Source organism: Pseudonaja textilis, chromosome 3, assembly GCF_049901715.1.
Source record: "Pseudonaja textilis isolate UNSWEBS1 chromosome 3, rPseTex1.2, whole genome shotgun sequence".
In the NCBI taxonomy this organism is placed as follows: Eukaryota; Metazoa; Chordata; class Lepidosauria; order Squamata; family Elapidae; genus Pseudonaja; species Pseudonaja textilis.
Genome location: NC_141992.1, coordinates 51,474,837 through 51,502,630, shown reverse-complemented (window position 1 = coordinate 51,502,630; position 27,794 = coordinate 51,474,837). Strand labels below are relative to the sequence as shown.

The 27,794-nt window shown below is 38.7% G+C and overlaps 1 protein-coding gene across 2 annotated transcripts in view; it reads right to left on the bottom strand.

Moving 5' to 3' along the window:
• CACNA1S (calcium voltage-gated channel subunit alpha1 S) overlaps positions 1-22,071 on the bottom strand; it is a 71,158-nt gene extending 49,087 nt beyond the window's left edge. For both annotated transcript variants that reach the window (XM_026716854.2, XM_087929682.1), the window contains exons 1-11: positions 21,665-22,071; positions 14,758-14,863; positions 10,205-10,344; positions 8,791-8,924; positions 5,974-6,126; positions 5,485-5,690; positions 4,441-4,544; positions 3,584-3,732; positions 2,992-3,073; positions 2,291-2,451; positions 999-1,224 (exon numbers count right to left, since the gene is read on the bottom strand). In XM_026716854.2, the coding sequence (XP_026572639.1) occupies positions 999-1,224; positions 2,291-2,451; positions 2,992-3,073; positions 3,584-3,732; positions 4,441-4,544; positions 5,485-5,690; positions 5,974-6,126; positions 8,791-8,924; positions 10,205-10,344; positions 14,758-14,863; positions 21,665-21,828 (1,625 nt within the window). In that variant the 5' untranslated portion in view covers positions 21,829-22,071. The remainder of the gene's footprint in view (positions 1-998; positions 1,225-2,290; positions 2,452-2,991; positions 3,074-3,583; positions 3,733-4,440; positions 4,545-5,484; positions 5,691-5,973; positions 6,127-8,790; positions 8,925-10,204; positions 10,345-14,757; positions 14,864-21,664) is intronic.
• Positions 22,072-27,794: the final 5,723 nt, after the last annotated feature.

Below are 27,794 nucleotides of genomic sequence, written 5' to 3'. Positions count from 1 at the left end.
TGAAGATGCTGTAATCATCTTCCCTGCTCAGGATGCCCTGAAGAATGAATTCAGCAATTGAGATATCGCTGTTCTGACCCTCAGTAATTTCAGCTGTAAGGAAAGTCAGGAAGATGCTGTTACTAATTTGTTCTTTTTTTTAAAAAAAGTAGTCTAATCTTTCTTGGAAAAAAATCCAATTTAACAGCCACCATAGCTGCATCTTGTGGCAATGAATTCCCCCAAGTTATTTTTTACTGTTTTTTTCTTTGGCTCTATTAGATGGATCAATATGAGTCAATTTTTTGGAGTACACAAGTTTTAAAATATAGGTATACATGGGCAAGGACTTAGGGATCAGAAGGAATTTCTCTCCCTCCTTCCCTCCCTCCCTCCCTCCCTCTCTCTCTCTCTCTCTCTCTGTAGCATCTGGATACTTTTGACTACAGAGACGCAGATCTAAGCCACCCTAGATGTCATATATCTTTTCATCACTGCCACTTTGCATACTGTTGAATTTTATACAGCTGGACAAATCAGAGCTCAGCATATATTTAAGGTGACTTGAGAAAAGAGGGGCAACATGAACAAGTTTCAATGTTAAGGATAATGAAGCACAATGTTAAGGATATTTCTTCAAAATATATGTGCTGCTGTTCCTAATTAAAAATCCAAGCTATAAGCCTTTAATTCTCATTCTCATCCCTTCTCTTTCTCTCTCCCTCTCTTCTCTCTCTCTCTCTCTCTCTCTCTATCTATCTATCTATCTATCTATCTCTCTTTGCTAGAGTATATTGATCTATTTACTCCAGAAACGTCGCTCTCAGCATTGACTGAGGGATGATCACAATATAATGCACACACTAAATGGAAAATCCTGTGTCCTTGTGCATTCTGACTTCCTATTAAAAGAAAAAAAACTTATGAAATAGCCCAAGGAACTAATTTTGGAAATAACTATAACATATGAATGGGATGCTTTTCAAAAGTGCTCTGTTTCTCCCAGAGAGGAAACTCACTTAGTTATCTTCAAGAGTCTCAGCAGTCGAATGCATCGCAAGACAGAGATGCCCAGGGGGGTCATGGAAGTGATCTCTACCAGGATGAGCTCCAAGATTCCAGTGCACACCACAAGGCAATCAAAGCGGTTGAAGAGAGACATGAAGTACTGGCGGATGCCCAGGGCATACATCTTCAGAATCATCTCCACCGCAAAGAGGGCCAGAAGTACTCGGTTAGCCACATCTGTAAGCAGAAAAGCTTCACTAAATGGACAGGGTATGTTCTGGCCATCAGGTGTTCCTCAAATGCTCAGGTTCACAGAGCCAAAACAAAGTCACAGTGGCACTCATGATGATGTGACTGATGGTCTCCATGTTGTCATTTTGACTGTTTTTCACCGCACTCTGCGGATCCACCCACCAATTCTTCTTTGGGGATTAGAGTCCATTGAAGAGTAATCCCATCGTGGGAAGACACATGTTAACATTTTTTTGGTCAAAAGCACAAGAGGATGGAGTAGAGATGAGAAGATTTATTTTAAGATAAAACTAAATGTATTGCTGGTGATGGGACAGCAAACAAATCAAAAGTGCTATGAGAATATGGTTGCTAATACATATGAGGCCAGTACATTGAAGAAAAACCAATAGAATTTCATGAGAAGTTAAAGCTTGAACAGACAATGTCACACTTCCCCACTTTTAATCAGACATTAATACAATTGAGCGAGTCCAGAAGTATTTCACGAGAAGAGTACTACACTCCTCTGCTAGCAACAGAATACCCTATATCACTAGTCTTGAAATTTTGGGCTTGGACAACCTTGAACTACGCCACCTATGATCGGACTTAGGCAAAGTACACAAAATTATCTGCTAAATGTCCTACCAGTCAATGACTACTTCAGCTTCAATCGTAACAATACAAGAGCACAAACAGATACAAACTCAATATTAACCGCTCCAAACTTGATTGCAGAAAGTTCAACTTCAGCAACAGAGTGGTCAATACCTTGAATGCACTACCTGACTCTGTTGTTACATCCTCTAACTCCCACTCCTTTAACCTTAAACTATCCACTATTGACCTCGCCCTATTCCTAAGAGGTCTGTAAGGGGCGTGCATAAGTACACAATCGTGCCTACCATTCCTGTCCTATTGTCCCCATTTATTCGAACCTATTTCCTGTATTTTTACTCATGTTTACACTTATACCTATTATCTTGTAAGCAATTGACAAATCAATAAAATAAAATAAATAAATAAAATAAAATCTGAAAAGTACTGAGAAACTAAATGCCCAGCTCACCTTGGGCATGGGTCAGCCAATCAGGTTGATTATGATGCTCGGTAGCTATGGAGATAGTGTTCAAACCCACAATCAAGATCACTGCCCAATAGAAAAATTTTGACTTAACGATTTCACGGCATTTTCTGCGAAAAAGACGGTTCCATCGTCGCCAGTGCCGACTAGAAGAGATTTAAAATGAGGATAAGGGCAGTTAGATCTATTTCCCCAAACCAGTCTCTACAATGGAGCCCCGTAAAGCAAAAACATCTGAATCCCAGATCTTTGCAGAGTTTCTCAACCTTGGCAACTTTAAGACATGTGGATTTTCAACTTCCAGAATTTCTCAGCCAGCCTATGCTGGCTAGGGAATTCTGGGAATTGAAGTCCACATGACTTAAATTTGCCAAGGTTGAGAAACATTGTCAAGAGAATCAGTGTTTTTAGCAGGTGTGCTATAGCATCAAGTTTCAAATATGTACTATGGCACTTGCCCCCATTATTAGTAGAAAATATTCAAACCATACTTCCCTACAATGCTGTCACCCACAGGTATATTGGATTATGAACTGTATCGTTCGTTTCTTCATCAAAAATATGCAAATTTTCCACAGGTAATGGTTTTCCAGAGATTAACTTAAAGAGCCCTTCAAAATGATTTGATTTATGTAATACGGAAGTATGGAACGTAAGTTTACTTAGGTTTTAATGCCTCTACTTACAAGAAGAGAATCCATTTATTCATGCCTTCAATCTCATATAGGCTGTCTGTCTCTGACCCACCTTCATCTGATGACCTCATTCCTATGAAATTTAAACACAGGTAAGACACCTGCAAATTAATTAATGGAGCTATTGTTTAGGTTACCACAAAGTTTATTTACAGAACTAGAAATGTATGTTAACGAATATTGCAGAGTTCAACAACTCTGTTTAATATATACATTAATTATTTTTATAATCTATCTCTCTCTCTCTCTATCTATCTATCTATCTATCATCTATCTATCTAATCTATCATCATAAAAATCATCAGTCTCATAACAACAGCAATAGTTTACCTAAAAGACAACCATGGATATTTTCAAACACTATAACTTAAGCCATGGTTTTGTAATTCATTCTCATATCTTTTTCAAACATCACCATTCTTGCTGCGTCACAGAATGGTTATGTTGCCTAGTTAGGCGCTTCAACCAAGCAGCTTGTTCTGGAAGCTCCAGTAGTTAGAAGCTTCATTGCAGAATGCTCTGGTCCATAAAATATATACTAACTGGAAAGCTATTTATTTCATTTGACTGGGCAGTCCTGTACCTTCACCGTGTGTCCGGTCACTGTCCATGACTTCTGCATGAATGATCCAGTCCATATAACCTTTCATATCCTCTTCTAATTGCTGCTTCTCCCTCAGTTTCTGGAAGGTACCTCTTGATTTAGCTTTCTCACGCTCTTTGGTGAACTCCCTGGAATAAAGTCAGTTGAGCACTAGCATTGCATAGCATAGCAGTTAAGCCCATGAGCAAGGGACACCCTTAGGCAAGTCATTGCATTTTACATTCAAAACACATAATGAAAATGCTCTACCTTTTACTTGTGTGGAAATTATCCCACAATCAAATCAGAACTTTTAGTTTGCCCATCCTAATAATAATTAATGTGGAGACAGATAACCTTTGGGCCTACATTTTCATTCCAAGAGCTTTCCCTTCATTTGAACTATTCAGTCTGATTTTCATGTCAGTAATTGCAAGTTACAAATAAAGAAGTAAACGGAGACAAGTCTCTTCAGAAAGTTAGAGAGATCTTAACCATTTATATTCTTTGAGACAATAATTTTAAAAAAAACCACACAAAAATGGGAACTTAATAAAACATCCATCCCTGTCATGAGGCTAACTTTGAATATATGAAAAAAATTAAATTCTACTTGTGTCTTTTGGGGCCATTCATTTAAGCACAAGGCCTCCTGCCCCATCTATTGGCTTAGATTGAAAGGACATTGGGGTAATTTTACCATCTTACAAGTAGAATTTAATTTTTTTTTCCTGAGAATGAATTTGCTGAGATATGTAGAAACAGCGGCATTCATCTATTTCTGGTCAAAAATCATTAAGAAATAAAGCAGCTTGTGAGAAATGTGTCAGAAAAGATTGCTTCTGAAAATTGCTTACCCACTGAGCACACCCAAGATCAGGTTAAGTATGAAAAAGGACCCGAGTAAGATGAGGCTGACAAAGTAGATCCATGGCCATGCATTCCCAATGGCATCATTCACCTAAAACAAAACAGAATAGCAAATTCTGTTTTACTAAAATCATCATTATTCCCACCTATGAAAAATCTCCACTATCTTTCCAAAAAAAGTATGGGGAGACAAATCAAACAAAAGTGAGGTTTTTCAAAAATTCTGCCTTTATTATTTTATAAATAATTCCTTCTTCCTCTTACTTTTACCACAATATTGTAGGACATGCATTAGAGCAGGGGTCCCCAACCACCGGGCCGCAGACTGGTACCGGTCCGTGGAACATTTCCTAGCAGGCCGCCGGTTTGCTGGGCGCCGCCATCTTGTTTGATGAGAAAGTAGGTCCAGATGAGCTTTTCCGGTTGGAAAGCGGCGTTTGGGTCCTGAAGGAATCCTCATGCCTTAGTTTCATTGAAAGGGGGGGGGGGGCTTTGAACGAAACTAAGGCACAAGGATTCTTTCAGCACCCAAGGCAAGGCGAGCTGAGCCGAGCGACCGTCCCGAAGCCGTCCTGAAGAGAAGCCCATTGACAAAGGTACAAAGGAGGAGTTGAAGGTGGCAGGGAGAAGCGGGGGATGGCTGGCTGGCCGGTCGCTTGGCTCGCCTTGCCTTGTCATGTGTGCTGATGCCGGTACCGGGCCGCAGATCATTTTGTGATACCAGTACCGGGCCGTGGCACAAAAAAAGTTGGGGGCTGCTGCATTAGAGGAAGGCAACCCCAGAACCTTGGTAAACCGAATTATGGCCTCATTTTTTATTACTGGATTTTTTTTACTGCCAGGAATAATTGTAGCTAGGGTTTGAAAGTAGCTCATGTCATATGCAACTTTGGGTGAGAGGGGTCATTTACTTCTCAAAATCTAGATGCAAAGTACAGGGTTATCCAATAACCTTATCCCACAGCTTCATATTCTGTGATCTGTAACATGATCGATCTGGCCTAGACAAATATTATTCATGCTGAGCCTACCCAGTAAAGGACTTCAGTCCACCCCTCCATGGAGATACATTGGTAGACAGTCAGCATAGCAAACCCAAAGTTATCGAAGTGAGTGATGCCATGGTTGGGCCCTGCCCATGGGCCCCTGCATTCAGATCCAGAAATAGTGCAGGAGCGTCCATGGCCTGAGGTAGAACATGGAGCTGGCTTTTCATGTTCCACAGTGGCCAAGATATCTGAGGAAGAAAACAGAGATTTTGTGATTTTCAATTTCATTGTACACATGTTGTGCATTGACAATAAACGTTTGATTTGAGAGCCAAATATGAGGCTCTATGCAGAATGGCTCCTTCCTCTGTGTATCCCTACAACTCAATATGTGTTTAGTCTCTGAAACTCAGTTTCAGAGGTAGTGATTTCATACTTATCTTCATGCAGAGACACCAGAATCAAAGGAGTCAATCCACATATTTCTTATATTTAATTTATTAAGATTACATTAAGCAGCACATTCCATACCCGTCCCATTGTAATAGCAGGTCTTGTGCATTTTGCCCTTGAAAAGCTCCTGGCCCACTATGGCATAGATAATAAGCATGAAGACGACAAGTACAGCAATATGGAACAGTGGCAACATGGCCTTGATAATGGAGTTCAGTACTACTTGCAGACCTAAAACAGAAAGGAAGAGAACAGGTTGTTCAGTATATCTTCTGAATTTACAGTTACGATCAAATATTGTTATATGACCCCACAGACAACTAAATTTTATGCCCTGTAATATGCTCTGTGGTAACTAATACAAAATGATATACTAAATATCATAGCAACAGAAAGAACAGATATATTGCTATGAGACCTGAACCTGTTTTCTTCAGAAAGCATCTTAAACCATTTTCATTTCTATACCATAAGATTTCAGTTTTGATTCCCTATATGTTTCTGGAGTAGAGCCAGGGGTGGGATTCTACCAGTTTGGACCTGTTCGCTAGAACCGGTTGTTAACATTCTAAGCAGTTTGGAGAACCCATTGTTAGAAGAAATTACTGGCCTAATCCTGTAAGGAAGGCAGGAAGGAAACATTCTGGTGTTGCTTATAGAAACTGCCTCTCCGTTAACCCTTATTACATTCTTGGCAGGACTAGATTTCCTGTCTCTGGAACTTCTCTGGAGTTTTTTTCCCTCTTTTGCTGGTACTTTGCTTGTGTGAAGTGACCATTCAAAGTTACAATGGTGCTGAAAAAAGTGACTTATGACCATTTTTCACACTTATGACTGTTGCAGCATCCCCACAGTCACAAGAGGCCAGGCAAGGAGATATGTGCCTTGATGTGAGTGATATTGAGTTGGCAACACCCAGCCAATAACATGACCACCAAGCCACGTCCACCCAGTCAAATGACCACCAAGCCATGCCTACCACCTAAGCCACGCCCACCACCTAAGCCACGCCCACAGAACCAGTTGTTAAAAATTTGAATCCCACTCCTGAATAGAGCTCCCATCTTTCACACTCATTGAAACAAATTGAAATAGAATATCTTAAAGTCAGTATGTTGTCCATAATTTAATATGTTTAAATTTTAGTGTAAGGTAATATTGTCCCGTCCAGGCCACCATTATGCAATCTTATGTGATGAATAAGATGCCACTTGCTTATTGGTTTCTTCCTCTGCTTGCCAACTCTTAAAACTATTGAACACAGCTTCCCAGAGATGGATGGCAAATAAATTCAATCAATCAATCAATCAATATTTCAGTTTCACAAGAAATTGTCAACAGGGCTAATTCTTAGTTTAGGATGCAAGACTGGACTTTTGTAGAATTTAGAAGTACATGAATACAATAAGAAAATGACACAGTTTTAACATTATCTCCTTTGGGCTACATCTGTTTGCCTCCTAATTTCCAGAAATAAGTTCAAGTGACAACGTATTTATATATATATTAATATATTATTTCTCAGTTTGACCTTTGGGTGAAATGACTCACAGGAATTGTATCATTTCACCACAGTTTTGGCTTCTTACAGCCACCTGTTTATCAAATAACACAACTCGATCAGGGCAAAGCAATAGACACAATCTACATAGACTTCTGTAAAGCCTTTGATTCAGTGGTACACGACAAACTACTCCTAAAACTAAAATCTTATGGTATCTCTGGACACCTGCGTAACTGGATAGAAGCATTCCTTTCAAACAGACAACAAATGGTCCAAATTGGGAGCATCCTGTCAAATTATGCACCTGTCAACAGTGGTGTCCCCCAGGGCAGTGTTCTAGGACGAACTCTCCTCATACTCTACATAAATGACCTCTGTGATCATATTAAGAGCAACTGCGTTCTCTTCGCTGATGATGTAAAGCTATTCAACACCACAAAGTACTGCTACCCTTCAAAAAGACCTTGACTATGTATCAGAATGGTCAAACAAATGGCAACTTCAAATCTCAACAAATAAATGCTCTGTCTTACATATTGGCAAAAAAAAAATCAGAAAATAAAATACAAGCTGAATAGTCAAGACCTGTTGATGATCCAAACTCTGTCAAGGACCTTGGAGTACTCACCTCTAATGATCTAATTGCTAGAGCCCACTGTAACTACTGTACATAGCCAAAAAGACATTAAGAGTTGTAAACCTAATCCTACGTAGCATTTTCTCTGGTAATATCACACTACTAACTAGAGCATACAAAACATTTGCTAGACCAAAACTTGAATACAGCTCATCAGTCTGGAACCCACATTATGTATCTGATATTAACACAGTTGAGAAAGTCCAGAAATATTTCACAAGAAGAGTTCTCCACTCCTCTACTTGTTGCAGAATACCTTATGCTACCAGACTTGAAATTCTAGACCTAGAAAACCTAGAACTACGCCACTTTCAGTCCGATCTAAATTCATACATTGCAATATCCTACCTGTCAATGAATACTTCAGCTTCAACCGTAACAATACAAGAGTACACAACAGATACAAACTCAAGGTAAACCGCACCAAACTTGATTGCAGGAAATACGACTTCAGCAACAGAGTGGTCAATGTCTGGAATACTCTACCTGACTCTGTGGTTTCTCCCCCAAACTCCAAAAACGTTAACCTTAGACTGTCTACTATTGATCTCACCCCTTTCCTAAGAGGTCTGTAGGGGGCGTGCATAAGTGCACCAAAGTGCCTACCATCCCTATTCTATTGCTTCTTTTTATTTTTATTATAAATATCCATTTCATGTATTCGTAACTATGTTTATATTTATACCTGTTATCTTATAATCTCTTGACAAATAAATAAATAAATAAAATAAAATACCAAAAACATTTTACTCACTTGGTATCCCTGACACCAGACGTAACGGCCGCAAGACTCGAAATGCCCTCAGAGCTTTGACGTCAAAACCACCTTGCCCGCTAAGAAGCGCACTATCCATCAGACTGATTTTCTCCAAGATCACCGTGAAGACCCTTCAGAAGAAATGGAGAGTGAAAAAGTACAAGGTGGGAATAGTGTAGAAGTCACTAGAGGAAGCTAAAACATTAAAATCTGGGCTCTATGAATTATTTTCCTCCAGTAGAAGCAGTAGAATTTTGCTTTTATCTTTTCCTTTGACAAACTGTAGCTGCTTGATAAGATTATACTACATCATGTTACATGTGTTAGCAAATCTTGTTCAACCAAAGGTCATTTTGATGAAATGGCAGAAATGGTTTTCATTTACACAGAAGAACGCTGCACGGCAAAAATATATAGTTTGCTCTCTGTTCCTCTGTGGGTACTTTAATATGTTTTCCATCTGATACTGGCTTTATAAGAAAAAAAGTAGCAGAGTCAGCTTTTTATTGTTTGTGTCCTGGGGTAAGCTAAATGACTCATGCAGAAAATGACCACCTATATCCATCTTTGTAGTGTACTGATAAAGAGATTGACTACAGGATGTATATACTGGATAAAAGTTATTTTTTGCTTTGAGTCAGAGAAAATGTTGTTTGGGGGATGATTTTGTACTGCAGCTCCCATCATTAATGGATGGGGAGGATGGCTGTTCTCCAGTGACAGCCGAAATCCCCAGATTTGGAATTATTGTGTGAGGAAAAAATTAAGTTCCCATAGGATACAGCTGACCCAAAAAGGCTATACATTTCTACTACATAATTCACTTGGGGCTAGATTGCTCCTTTGCTCAGATTCAATGCTATCCACTAAAATGGGAGAAAAAGCAACTTGCTATTCCTGTTTTTATGTATGCATTTATAGATAGGCAGGTCAATCTTTATGATGATCTTTTTTATATTTATAAAACATAAATTGTACATAAAAGAATGGGTGTGGGCATGCCTTCAAGTCAATGTTGACCCCTGGCAACTGCCTAGAAAAGTCCCTTGGCAAGATATCAGAAGGAGGCTATTCTAGAGCTGAAAGGAAGTGACTGACTCAACGTCATCTCTGTGTCTAAGGTGGAACCAGAATTCTCAGTCTCCCAGTTTCTAACACTCACCAAACTGGATCTGGTTGACAATAATAAGCTATAAAGAAGCAAATACTAAAGAATCTAACCACAGAGAACAAAAAAAAATGAAATAATACTGGAATATAGTTCAGTAGAGGTATATAACAATTAAATTGCTCGTTAATAACTTACGGTGTACTATGCAAGTTTTCAAAAATGAACTCCATTCAAATAATTTTACTTTACTTGGTTTTTCCCTCCATCCCAGAGAGACTGGAATAAAATGACTTTGTTTACCCCAAAAAGACTATCGTAAAATCCAGCACATTCCAGCCATTTCGGAGGTAAGCATCTGCATGGAATAGAAACCCATAGGCAATTATCTTTAGCATTGCCTCTATGGCAAATACTATCAGGAAGAAATATTCTAGTTTCTCCTGCAAGATACAGAAAAAAAGAGGGGAAAGATGTACAATATTAGTAATATACATTATAGTTTCATTTAGGTTGCTTGCATACTGTGCTGCTTGGGAAAAAAAACCACTTTATTTCTCTACAAGTAACCATCAGTTGTTGTTTTGACCTTTAAAAGACATAAGCTTGTGAGGCCTTACAAATAGAAACAGAAAACTGACAGTAGAAAAAGACCTAGTGGTCCATGGAGTCTGCCTTTTGAGGGTTTTTGTTTGTTTGTTTGTATTTATTTATGTTCATCACAAGTCAGCCAGATATTCAGAGTGGAATTGGCATTTTATTTGCCCATCAAGATGATGTTAGATGGTGTGACAGATATCATTGTAATTATTATTTATCATTTTTAATTTTTATTTTGTTTATTTTTTTTCATAGTCTTTGTCAGTTGATGGATATGTGTTTATCCAAACCATGTTTAAACTCAGTTACTGATGAATGACCCATTACCTTCGCTGAAAGTTGATTCCAAGCTTCCACTACCCTTTCTGTGAAGTAATACATTCTAACATTACTTTTGAACTCCTCTCCTGTTGGTTTGAGGTTATGCCCCCATGTTCTTGATTTTTGCTTAATATTGAGAATACTGCCTTCTAAAATCTTACTCACGCCATTAGTATATTTAAAGGATTCAATCATGTCACCCTTTCCTTTCTGTTCTCCATGCTGTTCATATTAAATTCCTCCAATTTCTCCAGATAGGTTTTATCCCTCAGATCTTGCACCATTTCTTTTGCCCATTTCTGGACTTGCTCAATCTCAATCTAGATTTTCTAAATGAGGTCTCTAGAACTGGATACAATATTCCAAATGTCCAAGTTCTTTGTCTGGGCCAGTTTACACACTATTTTCTGTCTCCCTCACAAGAATCTAAACCAACCCCAAATGTTACCCAAAACACCTGTGCTTTATTTCGTATCTACATAAAATGTATTAAAGTTCTGCTGTGAAATCTTGTAATTTCTTGCACGACGAACTTCCATCCACTGCTTCTTGTCCTGCCCTCAGGTGACATAGAGAATAAATTGTTGCCCTCTTCCCTGTGGCAGCCCTTCAAGTTTTGGAAGACTGCTATCAAGTCTGCTCTCAATCTTTTCTTCCTTAACCTAAGCATACCTAATTCCTTTAGCTGTTCTTCATATAATTCAGTATCCAGATTTCTTGTCATGTTTGTTGCTCTTCTCTGCGCTCTTTTTTTAAAGTATTGAGTCAGTGTGGATTTCTGATTGAAATGGAAGAAGTTGTGATTATGAAAGATATTACCCAGGGAAAGAGTAGCTGGCTAACCTGAAACCAAGTCCATTTTCAGCCCTGAAGAGTGATGCAGATGTCTCTTTCAGCTTCTTACAGCTGCAATTCTCAATCAGTCTACACCCACACACACGCTTAGGATATTCAGGGACATTTTCAGAATTAGGCAAGTTTTAGCTTGAAATTGAAGCTGACACAGTTGAGCAGAATGTAGGTGACAGAGTTATGTGAAGGATTGCCCTTCCCCATCACATCTACCTGTCTCACTAGATCCAGATGAAAGGACATGGGTTCTGTCAGCTAGAGAACTACATTTCATGGGCCTGAGGCAGCTGGCCTTTTCTGCTGTTGCAACAGTTATGGAATATGCTCCCCTCTTAAAGTGAGGTTGGTTTCATTACTGTTGACATTCTGAAGTTCCTCAAGACCTGGTTGTGCCATCAGCCCTGAGGACTTCAGGGGACTGGCTTGACAGAGCTATTGACATGGCTCTGTTATTATTAACAGTCCTTTGACCAATAATACATCTGTTTAGTTTCATTTTTATAGCTAGCAATGTTTTTTAATGATAATAATAAAAATAGTAGCTGTTGTTTGGCATTCACTAACTAACAGTTTCCTAGCTGTGCTGTGCTCTGTCTGAAGTAATTTGTTTTGGGTGGGCTGTATAAATTTGACAATAACTACAAACAAATAAAAAGGTTAGTAAACTAATTCCTTGGGGGGAAATATCTGCTAAAACAGTCGATCATACAATAGTTTTGATTACTCAACAGTTTGAATTAACAGAAGGGCAGAGAAGATGCTTGTCATATTTAATCATCTGCTGAGTGACTGTTACTGGAATATTAGCAAAGAAGAAGGTAGACAAAATCTGGCAATAATTAGGGAGAGTTAAGGATGGGACTGTGGTTCCCCCACCACCCCTTGTTATTTCCTCTTCCAATGAGGGCTTTTTTTCTAGTTTGTTCTAGAAGCTAACTAGTTTTTTCTAGTTAGCTGCTAGACCCTCTGAGTCAGCATTTCCAATAACTCCATGGAACCTAGTTTGGCTTTCTCAGCTGAGTCAGTGGGCAGATCTTAAATAGGTCCCCTGTGCCTTTAAATAGCTTGCATAGCATTGCTGGTCAGTGGTGTACACTCTGCTCATCTCTTTCCTATTCCAATGTTTCTAAAAAAATCAAGAGGGTGCCATCTTTTCTTCCTAAAAAGTGCTAGGTCCTCATACTGCTAAGTTATAAACAATGGATTAATAGACCACAAACCAGGCAATTATGGTACCGAGTTACAGTTCTGGTTTAGTATGATTTATGTCACTATGTTTACTTTCTTTCCTTTATTCTTTGAGATGAAGGTGATGATGGAATATCATCAATTGTTCATGTCTAATGTTTTATTGCAATAATCTTCCATTACCTTTCCATTTCAATGTTTCAATATAACAGCCTGAATTTGGATCCTTACATACTTTCTACCCTACTGTTTTTTCATTGCATCCTTTCTTATAGCCATTCCAAATATTTTGGCTGCTGTTTTATAATAATATTATAATACAAGTCTTCCAGAGTTCTTTTGCAATATATATGCTGATATCTGAAGCAAAACCTAAAATAGCTGGCCCTGTGGACAGATCTTGTACAGCAGGGGTGTCAAATTCAAGGCCCGCGATCCAGATTTATCCCACGGGCTGCTTAGATCTGGCCTGTGGGGCTGCCCTGAAAACAGTGAAGGACCAGCCCACGCTGCCTCTGCCAGTGAAAATGGAGCTCAGGAGGGTTGTGTGCCGTCCTCCTGAGTTCCGTTTTCGCTGGCAGAGGGTTGCAGGAGGTCGTCACAGCTGAAAATGGAGCTCGGGTGCCTGTTTTTCTCTGGCAGAGTGCTCGGGCCACCACAGGTGCCTCCTGACACGAGTGACATTGAGCTGGCCACACCCACCCTGGCCATGCCCACCAAGGTCAACACAACCCTGATGTGGTCCTCAATTAAATGGAGTTTGACAGTCCTGTTGCACAGATTAGTGTATGGAGGGATGCTCCAAGGAAGAAGCTTTTGGAGGTAATCTCTAGATATGCTGTGTGCAACTTTTTCCTGCCTCGAAATCACAGTTGCCATATGAGCAGGAGTCCACCTAAAATATATGAAGGCATCATCCTTCCATACAAAGACAGTATTTTGTATGGCATAGAAGAGTAGACCCAACTACTTAATTTTAACAAAAGGCATATCTTAAGACTCAACTTAACCAAAAGCATATTCAGCATGAGAAGCCAAATGCAAGACTTCCTTTCATTAAATCCTCCAAATTAAATCTCTCCATCTGGTAGAATTCAACAAGGTTTCTTTTTCAATCTGCATTTACAGGTAACTGCCCCCTCTCTGTTTATACCTAGGAAAAATGTTGTTTCTATATTAAATAGGAAAGCTGAGAAGATAAGCAGAAAAAAAACCTACACACAACACATTTCCAAATGAAAAACATTAGCCTTTTTTCCAGTTAAAAAAAAGTATGCAAGCAGTTATATAAAGCATCTGCACACCTGCTCCCAAATGCTAGTGAACAAAGGAAGGATGGAATCAAGGGACAATGAACACTACTTCAGATAGTAAAACCACCAATGCTCCCCCACCACCAAAGCTACAAAAGAATAAAGTCCCCTGGATCTTTGGACAAGTCTTCTGAACCTTGATGATTTACTCCTATCTGAAGTAAAAAAAAAAAGGAGAGAAAAAAATAAAACATTCATGCCCTTTATGTCACAAATTTGCACACGAATACACAAACTCATACAACCTCTGAAACCAATATCCCTAGTTATTATGAAACATTAAAAAATAAACACAAAATTTCTTTAGAAAGTCCCCAAGCTTTCTTTCAATTTTACAGATACACGGTTCAAACATCAATGTTTAAACCTGTTTCCCCCTCTGCTAGTGAAAAGAAAATACCATTCTATTTTGCCCTGCTCCAAAGAAATACAGTAGTCTGTTCTCCAGCACACTTTAAGCAGAGTTTTTCTGCCTTAGCAACTTTAAGATGTGTGGACTTCAACTCCCAAAATTCCTCAGCTAGCATGCTCTGCATAGGTGAATAGCTTGAAAGTGAATAAAAGAAATTAAGAGTGACTTACGAGTCTGGAATTTACTTTGTTGGTATCATCTTCAGGCATGGGCAGATAGATAGCCAGAGCAATGCAGTTGGCAAAGATTGTTAATAGGATGATGGTTTCAAAGGGCCTAAAAATGCTTGTTAAGGAATATTGGGTTAGATTGTATAGTTTGTGGCAAAGACCAATAATAGGAATAACAATAAATAATAGAAACAATAATGATATGTTAGTCTGTCTTTTCACACCCTAGTGCTTACCACTTAAGTCAGCCATTCTTGATGAGGATTCTGGGAACTATACTTCAAATTTTTGTATGAAAGAATAGGTACAAAAGTCTACTCTGGAATGCATGTTAGATTAGATATTGGTTCATAACAAACATTAATTAATGAGAATTTTTAGACTGAGCAAAAAGACACATACAGAAGACAGTAAGTACAGGTAGTCCTCGACTTACAACGCTTCATTTAGTGACCGTTCAAAGCTACAATGGTCCTGAAAACCATTTTGACCGTTTTTCACATTTATGACAATTGCAGCATCCCCATGGTCTTGTGATTTACATTCAGAGGCTTGGCAACTGACTCACATTTATGACGGTTGCAATGTCTTGCAGTCATGTGATCTCCTTTTGCAACCTTCTGATAAGCAAAGTCAATGGGGAAGCCAGATTCACATAACAACCATGTGAATAATTTAAGAATTGCAGGGCTTCACTTAATAAATGAGGTGAGAAAAGTTGTATAATGGAGCAAAACTCACTTAATGTGTCTCACTTAGCAACAGTGGGCTCAATTGTGGTCATAAGTTGAAGACTAGCTGTATAGCAATATTCTCTAATGAATGCTATTGTGTAAAACTCTTCTCTTTTTCCATATTTAGGTAAAAAAAATAAAAATTAGCTTGAACTGAACTCAACTGCTGGTGACTTCATGGACACAACCACATAGTTTCCTTGGCAACCATACATAAGTCAGTTGCCATTGATTTCTCTCAGGATGTTTTGGGAACTTCCCAGTCTGGTCTGCAGCTGGGAGATTTTTAGTGGTTCCCCCATCCAAATTATAATCCTGTTTTACCCTGCTTAGCTTTGCAAGGGATTATCCAATTAAGAGCTAAGGCACTTAATTGGCTTTTGTTTTAAACTATCTTTAAATGAAATTATACATAATTTATTGTGAAAATGATACTCTGGAAAGAGTGCCCTAGTTAACACTCAGAAGTGTGATGATCCTTGGCTACACTGGAACCCAACACACTTTATCTGGCAACCCTCTGAAAGGTTACTTTCCTGGCTGGAGGAAAAGCATCTCTAATCTATGATAAAACATTTTCTAACTGTGACATAGTTTATTAGCTGCAGGCATGTGAGGGTCTTTGAGATGCATATCATGTAACTTGATGCAAAAGGCTTCTTCTAATTCTCTCTTACTATCACACACATTTCACTGTCCCCTTTTGTTTGTCATGAGAGAACTTTTGGCTTTAGGGCTGATAAATGTGCTTTCTATCCACATCAAAGAGGTTAAAAACTCATTCCTACCCCAAAGACTCAACATGGTGGACAGACTGGGTATATAATAATGTAAGTACACAAGGTAAATAGTGAGATGAATCCAACCATAAATGAAATGGTGACTGATGGAACTTCAGTGCATTCCCAAATGTGAGCCTAAATTTGCTTAATACAGTAGCTGTTGTCACATTTGTGATATGTGGTGGTTGCTTTCCACAAATGTACTGACTATGATCCTAAAGAATCTTAGCCAGCAACGTTATGACTGATAGATTCATAGTTAAGCATCAGATTGCGACTAGATAAAAATGATGTTAAAAACATGGAATGGCATAGTAAATAAGCATTTTCCCCTCACAACTTTTCCATTTAAAATGACTCTACATAGTTGCTTTTTGATATACAAGAAAAGATTTCACTATTTAATTCTAGGCAGCTTTCAATGTCATTTAGCTTTTTGTACCTATGAAGAAAGAAAAGAGATATTCTGAGAAATTAAGATATAGCAGCTTATAGTGTTGCCATGTGGGCAACTAATATCCAAGAGATATGTCAAAAATCACTCGGAAACAGAAACTATGACCTACTAATTTGTCTTCAAAACGCTAGGTGGCTATTAGTTAAAAGTTAAACTCTCCTTTTTTCTATAATTGAAAAATAACAAAACAAAATAATTTGGATGTGTATAGACATTGATGTATATAGTAGTCCTCTATTTATGATCACAATGGAGCCCCAAATTTATGTTGGTAAGTGGGACAGCAATGGATATAAATATGAATCAGGTGCCAAACATCTGAATTTTGATTACATGATTATGGGGATGCTGCAAAGGTCGTAACTGTGAAAAATGGTCATAAGTCACTTTTTTTCAGTGCCATTGTAACATTGAATGGTCACTAAATGGACTGCTGTAAGTTGAGGACTACATGTGGACACACTACAGATACGTATATTTCTGTTTGTGTGTGTGCATACATAGATATATAGACATACACATATATGAATTAAGGGAGACCACCAGGAAATCTCAAGCCCATTGGCATTGGTTAGAAATCTTGCAAGACTACGATAGGAAATCATTGTTGTAGAGTTTTCATGAAATTACACGGATGGGTTCATGTAGGCACCAGGAGCTCAATTCAAGAAACTTTTACTTTAAGTAATATGAAATATTGTATTTTTTCCAATAAGAAACATGATGCTTTAATAACAAACGAGCTTGAGAAAGAATAAGCAACTGACCTTTCAAGAATAAGAAAATAATTTATGTCCTGGCAAATGCTGAAAATGCTGATTAAATAAAACACAAACGCAAGGAAAGGAATTGTTTGACGGAAAAAACAAGAAAGGAAAAAGAAGGGAACAAGCTTTCGAAGGACATTGCCAGAAATGGATGGATAGATCAACATGTAGAACATAAATTATTGTTCTGGTCTCAGATTTTCTGATTGCTTCTTACCAAGTTCAGTACCATAAACTGGACTTTAGAGAAACAAGGGAAGTCAAAAAGAAATTGAAAATACAAAGGTGAGAAATAGTATTTGCATTAGCCAGGAGAAGAAACAATTGTTCAATTAAATAAGAAATAAACAGTTTTAAAGAAGAAACCTTATGAAATGGGAACACTAAAATTATACACTATAGCATTATATCCATGCTATATGTAATATACTGTATATTTTCAATTAAAAATACTCAGTTTATAAATTGGAGTTCCTCTCCAAAAATTCATACCGTCAGTGACCAAAACCAAAGGAATTGGGGTGTACCTCCCTTTAAAAGAGGCAACATTGTACCCACCAAATGAGTTCTAAGATTAGATTCTATGTTCAGTGCAAATTGCTTGCTTGCATGAAGAATGAAGACTAGGCACTTATATCCATATGGCTAAATTAGGAGAAGAGACGTGTTAGAGCAATTAGTAAAATGATGTACAGTGAAAGCACCAAGTAGCTGTGATAAACAGAGAAATGGAGACATATACAGCTGGTGGGTATGTGAAATGCACAACTACTTTGAGACAGTGCTCCACACAAGGCATTTATCAGGCAATTGTCTTGCCTTTCCAAGTTTTATAGTATTTGCATCTGCTCTTCTGGTTGATCCTAAAGACAAACATCACTGCCTTTCATTTAGAATACCCCAGATAATGTTTGCTTAATCTTTTATATTTCCACATAAATATAATGCTACAGGCAAAAAGAGTATTTATTGGGCTGTTGAATTATGTCAAAGATCTTGCATTAATGCTGCTGCTTTCTTTGGTTCAGTCCCGAAATTTCTGCCCAGTCTTCAAATCAAGATAAGCAGCAGGATCAGTTGATCGATATTACAGGTTGTCCTCAACTTACAACTTTAGTGACCATTCAAAGTAACAACAGTACTGCAAAAAATGACTTATGTATACATGATTCTCATTTCATTTTTTCCTTATGTATTCCTATCCCTGCTATTTTACAAAGAAGAAAGAATATCATTGTGACCAGCATTAGCATCAATGAGTGCTGGCATATTCAAACTGGTCTCGATGTTGTTATCAATGTTTATCACGGCATCAATTTATTGTCACTCTCTAGCCATTAGCAGAGTCACTATTTGAAATATGGTGGGTTCGCACATTACACTATGTCAAGGGTGGGCAACATTTGAGGGGGCAGGGCCAAAAGAGGCCATTATGATGCTACAAGAAAGATAGGGGTGAGATTTTTTGGGGTGGGGGGGAGTGTTGCACTTGATTCAAGGGATTTGGGAACTAGGGTGGAAATCAGGAAGGAAAGAAGGAATGTGTAATAAGAACAAAGAATAACCTAGTTTATTTATTTCCTGCTGTTATTATTTTGATAAATAACTCGAAGGAATTATTATCACACCTAATATTCCTTTCTCCTTCTATATTCCCCATGGCAGCAACCCTATGAAGTGATTGGGTTGAAAGAGACTGTCTGACCCAAAGTCACTCAGCTGGTTTCATGCCTGAAGTGGTACTATAACTCACAATCTCCTGCTTTTCAGACTGGTGCCTTAACCACTTCACCAAACTGGCTCTCTACTTCACATTCCCAGTTGCATTCTAATACCTGCAGCTAATTTGCCAATAATTTGCTAATATCTCTTTCCTACAGACTCATTTGCAGCAGTTTTCCTGGTGATGAAATTTTTGCTGTTGGTTATCCATAGCTGGGCCAAGTTTTATATATATTTTTTGAGAGAAGAACTGAACAATTCTCCACTTTTCCACCACACCACATGCCTGAAACATGGCATCACTTAGAATTAGTTGCTTCAGTGTTCAAGACAATTTAAAGTCTGCTTGTTTTGCCACATGTTTTTATCCAAATATAAACAGGGAAAAGATAAAAATTCATTTTCTTTCGTCTATCCATTAACTAATACAGGTAGTTCTTGACTTATCACCACAATTGAGCCCAACATTTCTGTTGCTAAGTGAGACATTTGTTAAGTGAGTTTTGCCCCATTTTACGATCTTTCTTTCCACAGTTGTTAAGTGAATCACTGCACTTATTAAAAAGTAACATGGTTGTTAAGTCAATCTGACTTTCCTATTGACTTTACTTGTCAGGTTGCAAAAGAGGATAACGTGCACCTCTATAACTGTCTGGTTTGGTTCTGCAACCCAACAGGACAGACACAGACTTCAGAGGATAATTAGGACTGCAGAAAAAAAAATTACTACCCACCTGCCTTCAATCGAGGACCTGTATACTGCACGAGTCAAAAAGAGGGCTGTGAAAATATTTACAGACCCCTCACATCCCGGACATAAACTGTTTCAACTCTTTCCCTCAAAATGACGCTATAGAGCACTGCACACCAGAACAACTAGACACAAGAACAGTTTTTTCCCGAAAGCCATCACTCTGCTAAACAAATAATTCCCTCAACACTGTTCAACTATTTACAAAGTGTACACTACTATTACTGTTAATCTTCTCATCACTCCTTATCAACCATCCCCTCCCACTTGTGATTGTAGGACTGTAATTTTGTCGCTTGTATCCTTACGATTTATATTGACTGTTTCCAAGTATGATTTGATTGTTGATTGTACCCTATGATTATCATTAAGTGTTGTACATTATGATTCTTGATTCTTAACGAATGTATCTTTTCTTTATGTATACTGAGAGCATTTACACCAAGACAAATTCCTTGTGTGTCCAATCACACTTGGCCAATAAAGTATTATATTCTATTCTATGATCCTAGAACATTGCAATTGTCATAAATTTCTGCCGTGTTTCAGAATTTTGATCAGATGACAATGGGGATGCTGCAATGGTAATAAATTTGAAAAATGTTCATAAGTCACTTTTTCAAAATGGTTGTAACTTTGAACAATCACTAAATAAACTATTGTAAGTTGAGGATTACCTTTATTAATATTTTCCCTATTTCATTTGTTTCTTTGAAATAGATTACTGGATGTACACTATATTCTGTGACTCATGAGAGTATGACTATTTTTCTGACTGATAATCTGTTTTTACATTCAGATTACAACTATGATGTTCAATAGGATTTTAGGAAGATCACCTCATCCAAACCACTGCCCATATATACATCTCTGCCCATATTCTTCTAACTTTAGTCTAGACACATTTCATATCATACGTCTGTACAAATCAATCTTATCCAGGTTATAGTCCTACACAAAGAGTAAGAGAGAATAAGAAACCGTATCACAGAATGCTTTCTCCATTCAACAAACACTAGGATAAAATAACTCATGTGACGAAACAAATGAATCAAATTGAACAGAAATTTTTAAAAAGACATTGTATAATGATCAATTCGATTTTGAATCAGATACAATACTATCCTGCAGCCTTAGGGTGGGGGGGAAATGTTGGTGTTTTTGTAAAGAACCTTCCTGCTTAAGATTATCTGACCCCAGCTATTATATCCTCTCAGTTATAAAATCAGTTGAGGAGGGCACAGGGAGCTATTTCTGAACTCAGCGTAATTCAGCGGAGGAGCCAGACAAATTAACCACCTCGACTGCATTCAGGTCTTCTATTTCAAAATCGGCATTTATGGCCGCTTTAGAGAAATTACAATATCCGTAAATACATGTTATTATAGTAATTCCTGAGTTACACATCATTTGAAGGCAGGGTCAACATAAATGCTTGACTTCTTCCCTGTTTGTTGGTGCCTGTCTTACAAAGAGACAAAGACCAATACCTAATCTGACTCCATCCCTGCATTTCTAGAGAACATAAGCAGAATTTGCACTATAAGTCATGGTCACAAAAGAGTTGCATCGTTAAGCAATATCTCTCAGACTTTCCTCTTTGCCTTGCTTCTTCCACATTTCAGTTGTTTACACCCCAGGCCAAGCACAAATCATTCCAGAAGCTACCCCCACATCCCCCCCCCAAAGGATACTTCCATTCCACAATGGCAATGCAAGCCTTCCGCACTGGGTTCTGGAGGGTGAGGCACAGCAGAGAGCGGAGTGGCCTGGGGGGAAGTTCCAGATCAGTTTTCTTGGCCTTTTCCTTCTGCTGCTTCTTCCTCAGGCTATCCTCTTGGGCAGATATGGGCTCCATAATAACTCTCCTTCTTGTCTCCTTGAACCAGACTTTTCTTGTTCCTTCTGCCTCTTCTTTGCCCCACAACTAGGCCCCCTTCCCCAGCCCCCTCTGAATCTCTTGCTTCAGTTGACCCAATCTTCTCAGTGTAGTGTAGGGCTGTGGGGCTGGCAGTTGCCCTCCCCCAGACACAAGTACACCAAGCGTGAGTTTATAATTAGCCAACACCCTGGCTCCCAGGCCTGTCATATTTCCTGAGACAGCAAAAGGGCCTCAGCAGCTGTTCTTTCCTCATACTCGGTGCATTGGCATTTTTTGAGCTACCAATCCAGGTCAGAGGAAAGGAGGTGGGCTTCTCCCATCAGTCTTAAAGTCAAATGGCTTTAATTCATATTAATTCATAAATGTGGCCCTTCCCACCATCTTTTATTTTTAAAAACATGCAAAACAAATACCCTGAAATTAGGCCTCTGCCTAAAAAGCCATGCCCATAGTGAGCCAAGCAGATTCATAATGAATACAATTTTTCCCCAGAAATATTATAACTCATGGCTATTATGATAGATTTTGAAGGTTAGGACATCAAATCCAAACCCCTTGTTTCAGACAGGAACCTCTTTAGGCTATCTAGTCTCTGAACCAGGAACCTGCTACCACTTCAGAGCTGAAAAAGCTTCTTGGCTGAGAAGAGAAACGTGTTCAAAGAAAAACCAAAAAGTCCACTTGCCTCTTGAAAAAGCACCTTTGGGACAACCATGACCTGGATGACTGAGAATCATAGACACCTACCACTTTGGATAATTAATTCCACTGTTGAATTGCTCTTACTTTTAGACAGCTTCCTTAACACTCCGTTCCAATTTAGGTTTTTGTAAATTAAAATCATTGTTGTGTGTCCTCTACTCTCAGACAATGGAGAACAGATCATGATTTTTCTCTGTGTACTATTCATTTTGTTAAAAGAATTTCCTGGGTCCCTTTTCCAAGCCATAGTATTGCTAATAAGACACAAGGCATGCTGCTAGTGAAAAGGAAGTGATCTGTTTATTTCCAGGAGTAAAGTAGTTCACTTCTTGAGGTAGTTCAGGATTGCCTGAACATGCTCTGAACATTGTTTTTTGTGTTTGCATATGTGATCATGTTTGTGTGTAGGTTAGGTATGAATATGAGCATTCTATTGTGATTCTATTTGACCAGGGGGCAATCCTAATTGCTCTTTTCCGTCACTGTGGGTTTTGTTCTATAATGCCTTAGTAAGACCACACTTGGAATATTGCATTCAGCTTTGGTTGCTATAATATAACAGAAGATGTTGAGAGTGCAGAGAAGAGCAATAAAGAGCAATAAAGTTGATTAGAGGATTGGAGGCTAAAACATATGAAGAACAGTGGCAGGAATTGGGTATGTCTAGTTTAATGAAGAGAAGGACCAGAGGTGATGTGATAGTAGTGTTCCAATATCTCAGGGGCAGCAAAGAAGAGGGGGTCAACCCATTCTCCCAAAAGCAGGACAAAAAGCAATAGATGGAAACTAATCAAGGAGAGAAGAAGCAACCTAGAACTAAAGAGAAATTTCCTAACACTTTAGAACAATTAATCAGTGGAACAACTTGCCTCCAGAAGTTGTAAATGCTCCAACACTGGTGGTTTTTAAGAGGAGATTTGACAATCATTTGTCTGAAATGGTATAGGGCTTCCTGCTTGAGCAGGGGCTGGACTAGAAGACCTCCAAGGTCCTTTCCAACTTTGTTATTCTGATCTGTTATTCTTTATCATATGCATGATTTCTAGTTATCCCTTTGTGGTGATGAGAAGAAGGGCATAGGTTTTTGTCTTTTTAATTTCTTTTTCCAGATTGATTGCTTTGTTTATGTTTCAGTTCTTTGTTTTGGCTAAGATGCACTTTTACTGATATCGTCTTGCATTGCAATTCCTTTGGTGGCAATAGTTTCCCAGGTTCAGCCAGTTATAGAGAGTTTAGAGTGAAACAGGGCTTTTTAGCCAAGACTACTTCTTTTTATCAAGGAACTATTTCCACAATGCAATTAGTTGAAGAAGGATATACTCTTGGTTTTCTAAGGTTGATACTGATAATAAAGAGGGAATTCCTCTCTACAGATAATCCTTGTTTTATGACCGCAGTTGACCCTAAAATTTATGTTGCTAAGTGAGACAGTTGTTAATGAGTTTTGCCGCATGGAATGAGTAGCTTACAATCTTTCTTGCCACGGTGGTTAAATGAATCACTGCGGTTGTTAAATTAATAACAAGGTTGTTAAATGCATCTGGCTTCCCAGTGGCGGATTAAGGCTCACTGGTGCCCTAAGCACTGACAAATCTTGGTGCCCCCCCCCTGTACATACTGTACAAACGAAGCCATATTCTCAACTTTGTGGTTCCCCCTTTGGGCCTGGTGCTCTAAGCATGTGCTTAGTCTGCTTAATGATTAATACACCACTGTGGCTTCCCCATTGACTTTGCTCAAGTTGCAAAAGGTGATCGTATGACCTCAGAACACTACAACCATCATAAATACAAACCAGTTCCTAAGCATCTGAATTTTGATCACATGACCAAGAGTCATGCAGTTCGTGGTGTAGTGCTATAGCAATAGCAATCCCACTTAGACTTATATATTGCTCCTCGGTGCTTTATACCACTCTCTGGGTGGTTTCAGCATATTGCCCCCAACAATCCAGGTCCTCATTTTATTGACCATAGAAGGATGGAAGGCTAAATCAACCTTGAGCCCATCAAGATTAACTCCAGGCTGTAGGCAGAGTTAGCCTGCAACACTGCATTCTAACCACTGCACTACCAGGGCTTTTGTATTATCTAAATGTATCATGACATACTCAAAATTGTCTATATTGTCCCACTCTGGACACTTGAAGCTTCCACGTGTTCTTCAAGGGGACTTCCATGTACAGTGCATCGCAGTAGTCTAAAAGGGAGTTGACTAACATGTGAGTGACTGCGAGGAGGTCTCCCAATCCAGAGATGAGCATAATTAAATCCAAAGATGAATTTATGTATGCAAAGGACTTCCTAGTCATGACCGCCACTTGTTTCTTAAACAGGAGCTATGTGCCTAAGAGGACTCCCAAACTTAACAGCAATTCTGTCTAGGGAGTCTTCAGACTTAAAGATGGAAAGTCTTCAGATCTGGGAGACTTCAAAATCCACATCCGTTTGGTCCTGCCAAGGTTCAGCTGAAGCCCATTTTTCCCTAACTAGATCTTCCCAGCTGAGAAAGAAATGTTATAGCATTTCATTTTGGTGTCGTGGGAGAGTTGTACAGTTGAATATCTTCAATATAGTCATGGTGCCTCATCCCATGATCACATCCAGGGCTTCTTGTAGATTCCAAACAAGAGCAGGAAGAAAGTAGAGCCCTGAGCCACACTGCAGAGCAAGAGTCTAAAGTTAGACTTCTCTGCTATTAACACCAACTGAACCAGATTCTGAAGAAAGGAAGAATATCATTCTAACACCTTGGCTCCCATTCTCAAATCTCTAAGCTGGTCCAGAAGGATACAGTGATTGATGACACTTAAAACCACTGAGAGATCAAGGTGAGCCACTATTTCCATCCCAGTCCTGCCCAATGATACAGCTGGTCCAGAATGCTACAGTGTGAGCAGTTATGTGGAGATTTCCTATGCCCATGAAACATTTCTGCTTCATAAGCTGCACTGGTTACCAATAGCTTCCCGGTACAATTCATGGTGTTAGTTATCACCTATCGAGTGCAACATTGCCTAGGGCTTGGTTATAAGAGGGATCATCTGTCTCTGTGATTTCTGCCCATCCAAAAAAATAGGCATGATCTGGATCTTATTGAATAAACAGTACCATCTAATGGGATCCAGAAAATGTTCCTTCTCTGTTGCATCACCCCCTCTTTGGAACAGCATCCCCCCAAAATCTGAACTGCTTTTATCCTAGATGTCCTTAAACAAGTCCTGAAAACCAGACCCATTCCCCTGGCTTTGGGATAGGGTGGTTGGTTGTCAGATTCCTTTAGGCTGAATGTTATATGGGAAGAGGGTTTTTATTGTTCTCTGTGGGTTGCTATCATTTTTTTTCTGATATTGTGAGGCATGTTGGCCCCTCCCCCCTTTTTTTGTAAACTGTCCAGAATAATTCTGAATCGGACAGCCTTAGAAATATATTTTATATACAAGCAAGCAAGTAAGCAAATTTTATGCATTAATGCGGACTTAGGTAATGCATACTTTCAAGATAAAGCCCATCCTTTTCTGGTTCCCAGGAACATGAGATATGGCTGCTATTTATTAAATTACTTGATGTAATCTGGGATGAAACTTCTACTACAAAATTTTGAAGTAGTTTAATGGCATATGACATACATCATGTGGTTCTTATTTCCCATAAACTTTACTGAAACATCAATATGAAAAGGAACAAAGAGACTAATGTTAGGATGAGTGAGTGTCTTTGCTTTTTGGTGCTAAGAAGAATAAAAAGAAGGAAGCAGATAATATTCCAGCCCAGAAGCGTGGCCTTCTGAAGTCTGGAGGAAATTATTTATTGGGGGTTCAAAAGGGGGCTTTTATTATTTATTGGGGGCTCCATGCCAATTTCTAATTTTTCCCAACATAAATTAAAAACCTTTATTATGTGTCTGTCTGAATGGATACATGATATGTTCCTCACTTGCTAGTGATATCTAAATTGGACTCTCATGTTCTAAATATATTAATCACCCAATGTTTGTTATAACTGAGCTTTGCCCAAAGTAATATCTTCTGTGATGGGATTACAATACTCCTGGATGGTGTAGTCTGGAAAGACACATTCACTCTCATGTCAAATATCTCAAATACTTTTCAATAGAGGCTGTTCTTTGGTTCATTTAGTCACATAATGTTAAATGACACATGGGCAATGTATGTGATTGTATGTGATTAATAAGATGGCTTGTTTGTTGTAAATTATTGGTCCTGTATCAATTCCCTTCTACTACTTTATTGGGAAGATTCACATTTGATACAAATATAAACCAGTTTCTTACTCTCTAATGAAATTTAACACATGCTGATGTGTTGATGCTGATGATCACATCAGTGATAGAAATGATTATATATAGCTCTCTCAGTGTTCAATACACTTTGCAAGAATTAATTCATCCTGAGAATAATGCTTTAAAATAGGTCAATATTTTTATGACTATATTACAAGGAAAAGGGTTGAGATACTGATAGCTTGTCAAAGGCTGGTTAGTGAGCTTGTAACAAAGATATAATCTGAGGAAACGGAGAGGGGTTTTTCAGCAACTGTTTGTTTCAAATGTCAAAACAAGAGTATCTGGAAGGGATTATGAAATCAAGATGGCATCTACAACAGTGTGACCAAAGTGCTATCTATTTTTTGTGTGCCTTGTGGTTGCCATCTTGATTTTTTTTTAACGCTACTCCATGGACACTTTTGTGTTCAGGGTTCTAATAAAGAGAGGAGCCACAAGCTTAATAAGGCTAGTTAAGGTAGCTGAAATAACTGAATTATCTAAAAGGGGTCTTTGAGGGGTTTCAAAGGTCCAATTGAAATAGGTAGGTCCAACATTGATGGATCTGGCTGTTCTTTTAGTTTTGGGTCATGAATGGGGTGGAAATGATTGGATCAAAAGGTAAATCTGGAGCCTTGAGGGATAATTTTGCCCCACAAGAATTCTTTCATTTTTTAAAGAAAGAAATCACAATTTGGAGAGTAGGGTGTTCCCAGAGGTGGGATTCAAAATTTTTTTACTACCGGTTTGGTGGGCGTGGCTTGGTGGGCATGGCATTGGTGGGCGTGGCAGGAGAAGGATACTGTAAAATCCCCATTCCCTCCCCACTCCTGGGAGAAGCTTACTGCAAAATCCTATTCCTTCCCCACCCCACTAACCTGCTTTCCAGCTCTGTTCCCCTGTGCAGGGCAACAAAAGAAGACCCAGCTGATCAGCTGGGACTTGGGAGGTGGAGA